The sequence below is a fragment of the Alligator sinensis genome, unplaced genomic scaffold (assembly GCF_000455745.1).
Source record: "Alligator sinensis unplaced genomic scaffold, ASM45574v1 scaffold317_1, whole genome shotgun sequence".
NCBI classification, from domain to species: domain Eukaryota; kingdom Metazoa; phylum Chordata; order Crocodylia; family Alligatoridae; genus Alligator; species Alligator sinensis.
In genome coordinates this window covers 366,524-372,627 of record NW_005842582.1, presented here as the reverse complement: position 1 = coordinate 372,627, position 6,104 = coordinate 366,524, and the positions used below count along the sequence as shown (strand labels likewise).

Here is a 6,104-nt window from a genome sequence, read left to right as displayed (position 1 = left end):
GGGAGCTGCAGTTGGGACCATGTTGCCTGTGGGAGCCGGCAACTCAGCAGGCTCTGCTGGAGCAGCAAGAGGTGTGTACCTGTTGCTCAGCTCTGGCAGGGCAGGGGCCTTGGTGCGGCGGGCCTTAGGGCCCTTGACCACCGTGGTTCATGCCCCTGGCTGGACAGAGCGGGAGGTCCCGGAGTCCTCCTTTGGCGTGGAGGGAGACTGTGGTCTACCCTCCGCCTCCCGGGGGAGAAGGGCCTGGCAGTAGGAGTCTATCTCCTGCTCGCAGTCCCTGATGGCACGCAGTCTCTGGACTGTGGCCTGGAGCTCCTCCAGCTGGCGCGCCAGAGACCCCAAAAGGGAGCAGACCTCACAAGGGGAGGTCACCATGCTCCCAGGCCCCAGAGCCTGAAAAAGGGACGGGCAGCCCCCGCAGCCGAGAGCCAGGGGCTCCGTCTGCGTGGAGCCCGGAACCAGGGGCTCCGTCTGGGTGGCAGTATGATGAAGAAGACAGAAGTGCTTAATTGTCTGAGACCAGACTCCTGTTCTCTTGCCTTCTGAACCTGCCTTCTTAGTTCCTGGGCAACATCATTCCTGTCACTTAAATCCAGTCTCCTCCCTTCTCTTCTTGTTTCATCCTTGGGCTATAGGCAGTGTGGCTTGGGGGCTTGTAGGTGAGCCAAAGGAAAGAGAGGAGTTTTGTCTTAGAAGGCACAGGCCTTTAGTTAGTGACTCACTCTGGGGCACGGGGCTGGAGGCGGATCGGTGGCACCACGGTGCACCACGGTGCACTAGGTGGCGGCATTCTGTCCCCGCCTGCCCCCCAGCCCCCGTCAATCTTGACAGGCAATTGGCATAAGAGACGAGAGCCCCCAGTCCACCCCACGCTTTTCTAAGCAGCTCAGGTGGAGGCGGCAGCTCCTTCCTGCCTCTGGCTGGCACTGCTGCAGACCCCTCCAAGAGTCAGAGTATAATTCGAACCCTATATATATCAGCTGTTTGAAAAGAGAAAGTAAGAAAAAATCTAACCCTCCCCTCAAAAGTAACTGGGCAAAGAAAGATTGTGGGGTTTTGTGATGCTGATAAAAGTTCTTACCTTGTTCTTTTGCTAGACCCTGCTATTAAGAATAGAGGGGGATGTCACATAGGTACCCCACAGGTGTTTTGTACAAGTTGTTATTTTTTTTAAACAAAAATAAGAGGTACTCCTGCCTCTGGATTCATTGGTCTCACTCAGCAGAGGCCCATGAGTACTTCCAGAGTCCTGGCTTGCCGCTACTGTTCTTTGTACCCCGATGTTCTCCTGGCCCTGCCACTGGATCTGTGCTTCTTGTTGCAGGTAGACACTCCATCAGCGTCACTGCTTTGACCTCTGCTGGGAACATTGGAGAGAACAGCATCTTGGGCTGCACATTTGAGCCTGACATCAAACTCAGCAATGTTGTAATTCAGTGGGTAAAGGATGGTGTTGCTGGGCTGGTCCACGAGTACCGAGATGGCAAGGACCAGCTGCACAGCCAGGACGAGACTTTCCAGGGCCGCACGGCAGTCTTTGCAGAGCAGGTGATTAGTGGGAATGCATCCCTGATGCTCAGAGATGTGCAGCTTTCTGATGCTGGCACCTACCGCTGCTCTGTGACCACATCCAAAGGGAATGGAGAGGCAGTGCTGGAGTATAAAACTGGAGGTGAGGAAAACCTGGCGAGGGAAGCTACCTGAAGAGAGATCTTCCAGGGAAACTGTTTTTTGGGGAGGCTCTGGCCAAGGCAGACAGGCATCACCCAAATCAAGGTGTACAGTTCAGCATCGTTACAGCCCCAGCTCCACTCTCAGTGAAGACCATTCACCTTCATCAGCTGTCCCACTCCCAACAGGAGCTGGACAGGACATTTTTACTGAAAGACCATTTGGTTGGGAAAAACTGTCTTCAATAAAGACTGAGTCCAGGGGCAGATCCAGGGTGGGTGCTGTGGTGCAGCTATACCCCATTTTGATTCCTGCTCCACCCAAACTTTCAAAGCAACTGCCTGGGGTGACAGTGGCATTTCTATTCAGGCAACACTGACGGAGTCAATTGACTTAGTGGCTCATTATAATCTGCCTCATTCCTACTAATTTCTCTCCACTCCACAGGTGTTAATGACCCTTGCTCCTTTTTAATGGTCTTGATGTTCCACTGTTCAAATTATCTTTTCTTGTGTGCTTTAGCTATCTGTTAGCCACTCCTGGTACTGTCTTTCTTCTATTCCACAACTCTGCCAACGGGTTTTTTTTAAATCTAGTTTAAAACCTTAATTCACATGCGGTAATATTAACTCAGGTATAGAAATGACTGACAGTGAAATATTGAAGGTACTGTCAAGAAAGCTGGATTTTATTTTACAAACCTGAGTAAGATTTAACTATAGTGACTGCAGGACTAATGAAGCAATCTCTTTTAAGTATTTTGAGGTTTTTTGGCTAGTTTTTTTGTATTTTTTAAACTTTATATATAATCTAGCAAATTAGCATACCTTCCAGTAAAGTTACATTTTTTTGCTTTGATTTTAAACTGAATACTGTAGTGCTAGACCTCTGACATATTAGTAAAGCTTCTAGTTTCTGTTTGACTATCGAAAAATGTTATTTGTGATGAAGTGCCACACCATCAGCACCTCCCTTTTCAAAATCTTAGATCTACCCATGCCTAAATTGTTTGCAAAATCTTATGATTTTTATAGAAAATTTCCAAATGATATATTTTGGGGGGTTGAGAAATTTTCATTTAGGGGAATAATGACATTTTATTTTGAATGTCACTGCCTGGAGCTACTGCGTTCTCATATTATGATTTTTATGTTATGTGGAATAGTAAATACATGATATAGTCCATTTTTTATATTTTAAATTTTTTAAGGGCAGCTACTATATAGCACTGGTTGAAACGTCATCTTTTTGAGATCAAAGTGTCTCTTGTAACGCGTGACAATGAAACAGTGATATTCTGTGGGTAGGAAATTAAATATGAGAAAAGGCTGTCAGAGTTTTTCCAGAGATTTCAGAAAGGTTAAGGGACTCTCCTCTCTTTCTACATCTTTGTCCAGGGAGAGGAAATTAGTTTATTGTCCTGCTTTGATTTTTCTCCAGGGAGGATGCATATGTTCATGTTTTTCTCATCTACTTGCTTGACTAGGAAATGATTCAGTTTATAATTATTTAAAGAATTGGACCATCTGTCTGATACAGTTTTCATAGGAATCCAGGTGGCTGTTTCATAATAATTATTACTTTATTAATTATGGAGAGACAGCATTTTCTCTCCATAATTAAGGTTATAACTAAAGCTGGGTGAGGTAATTATAACAAGCTATAGCAAATGTAGCTCTTTTTCTGCTTGCAGGTTTTCCATAAACTTTGATCTTTGCTAATTTGTTCATTATTCAAAATAAGAAATAATGATTTTTAACCCTTGTGCTAATGAGTTGTTGTATCATGACTATTTTTCTCAACTATTGACTGTCTGCTCAGTGTAGCTGGTCACTCATCATGGGGTATCATTTCTACTCCATAGTGGATGACTGACATGCTAAAAATAAAAGGAATTAGATGATCAGAACTATCTAAGTCATTTTAAAGAAAGTTATGCAAATCCTTCTGATGTAAACCCATGCATTAGCAAGTAGCTGTGTGAATCTTTGTTATCACAAGTACTTTATTCTATATAAAACTTGTTATAGTCATAAAAATGTTGACAAAAGCCAGTTGCAAGTTAAATGCATACAAATGTTTTCAGAAAGAAAATGGAAAATGATTGCAAGTAGTACTGGGATAATTTGTAGCTTTAAGCATAACACTCATCCCACAGAATTTCTCTCTTTCCATTACTAATTTGATTGTCTTTTTTCCTTCCTAACTTTCTCAGAAATTAGGACAGCTAGCTAGGATTTATTTCTGGTGCCCTCACTTTGCCAGATAACAGTTTTCAAGTCTGGTTTTGAGTTAATCAAACAGGGCGTTTTGAAGACACCTGACTAAAACGACCATGTTTTCAAAATCTGGCATGCTTTGGTGACATCTTCAGGCTCATATATAATCTATATAAAAGACAAAAATAAACCTTAAAAATGCATGCAGGGTTGCATCTGCCAAATTCTAGCTTAACAGGCATCATTCTGTGGTAAAGGATATTGTTTCTGTATGTTAGCATTCTGCTGGATCTTACATGAAACACTGCCGTCAGTCTGATCAAAAAATATCCTTGAGTGAGTGTGTCTATATGTTCATTAATGAGCTGTAGTTACTGAGCATTAAGTTTAGTACGTGGCTAACCAAGTACTAAATCAATGTGCAGTAACTTGCACTACTGTGCAGTAGCAATGGAGCACAGGTTTTTAGTGATGCTTACTGTGCTGGAGCCTAATATTACTGTGCAGTAACTTTTAGCATGGTTTTTGCACAGCATGCTACTATTAGGCGACTGCGCAGTTAGCGTCTCATGTAGACTTGCCCAGTGTATCCACTTCCATTTGATTTTTCTTTCCTCTTCAAACAGCATTCAGTTCCACAAACTTTGACCCTTGCTAATTTGTTCAGTTTGAACTTCCTTGCTGGAGTGTGATCAGTTTGTTCAGTTTGATTTTCCTCATTCGCACACTCAAGCAAAGAAAATAAAACAGAATGCTTGTTTGTACCTCTTTTTGTTCCTAGTGAACACAAAGCAATGAAAAGCCAGGACAAACTAAAACTGTCCTGATAATCCTGCTATATATGAGCCACTTGACCAGGAACGGGGCTTTCAGATGTGTTCATCACTCAGAATTTGATCCAAATTTTAGTTTCTGGATGCTTAATTCTTTCTGTAATGGTTTAGTTGGCCAATACTGAAGATGGATACAATTCCACTGAATTGGGTTTTATTTGCTTAGTTTGTCTCTGAATTTGGTTTATACTGGTCAAAGCTTGTTTTCACTAGAGAATTACATTGCCCATACTTAACTCAGTGTGGTTTTTCACCAGCCCCATGGGATGGCCCTGCTCAATACAGTATGGGATGGCCAGGGTGAGGGGGAATTGTTACCCTTCATCAATGTAGACCATGTGAAGGAACACCTTGAGAGGCTGGACACCTTCAAGTCAGCTGGCCCAGACATTTTACACCCCAGGGGACTCAAGGAGCTGGCTAGCATCATAGCTCAGCCCTTGGCACGGATCTTCCAGAACTCATGGCACTCAGGTGAAGTGCCCAGAGATTGGAAGAAGACCAATGTGGTGCCTATCTTCAAGAAAGGGAGGAAAGTAGATCCGGGAAACTACAGGCCCATCAGCCTGACCTCTATCCCAGGGAAGATCTTGGAAAAAATGATCAAAGAGACCACTTTTGACAAACTGTCTGATGGCAACATCCTGAGGGACAGCCAGCATGGGTTCGTTGTGGGTAGGTCTTGCCTGACCAATCTCATCTCCTTCTATGACCAGGTGACATATCACCTGGACAAGGGAGAAGAGATTGACGTCATATATTTTGATTTTTAAAAAAGCCTTTGATCTGGTGTCCCATGATCACTCAGGGGGCTGGACTCGATGATCTTCCGAGGTCCCTTCCAGCCCTAATGTCTATGAAATCTGTGAACCTGGTCCAACGCATGGCCTCAACACATGTCAGTGGTGTGCTGTGGTTACATCCCTATGTAAGCACCAGCACCAGCATTGCACTCCACTGGATGTCCAGACAAGCAGTCTGTGGCACCACAAACCCATCTGCAGAGCCACACACCACACATGCAAGTATTCCCTGCACTGCTACTGTGCAGCACAGGGCGGGTTTGTGACCCCATGGAGATCCTGGGGTCAAAAAAGCGCACGCCAAAAAATAAGTGGGGCAGCGTGCACTACTCAAAACCGGAGCCTGGCCGTCTGGAGCTACTGCTCCTGCTACTTGTCCCCAGAAGCAGTGCCACTGCTACTTGTCCCCATCATGCTAAATGCAATGGCTTCTGGTCATGGCTCCCAGAGTACAGCCATGCTTTGCTGATAAGTATGGAGTATCCCCTGGAAGACCCTCAGAAGTCAGCATGAGAATGGTGAAGAAACACATCAGACTTCCATAGCTTTCACAATTTGAGCCTTCCTTTCCTTCTTTC

The 6,104-nt window shown here is 44.4% G+C and overlaps 1 protein-coding gene across 1 annotated transcript in view; it reads left to right on the top strand.

Moving 5' to 3' along the window:
* Positions 1-6,104, top strand: part of VTCN1 (V-set domain containing T cell activation inhibitor 1) — a 21,126-nt gene that overhangs the window by 11,634 nt on the left and 3,388 nt on the right. The window contains exon 3 of the mRNA XM_006032691.2: positions 1,325-1,672. Within this exon, the coding sequence (XP_006032753.1) occupies positions 1,325-1,672 (348 nt within the window). The remainder of the gene's footprint in view (positions 1-1,324; positions 1,673-6,104) is intronic.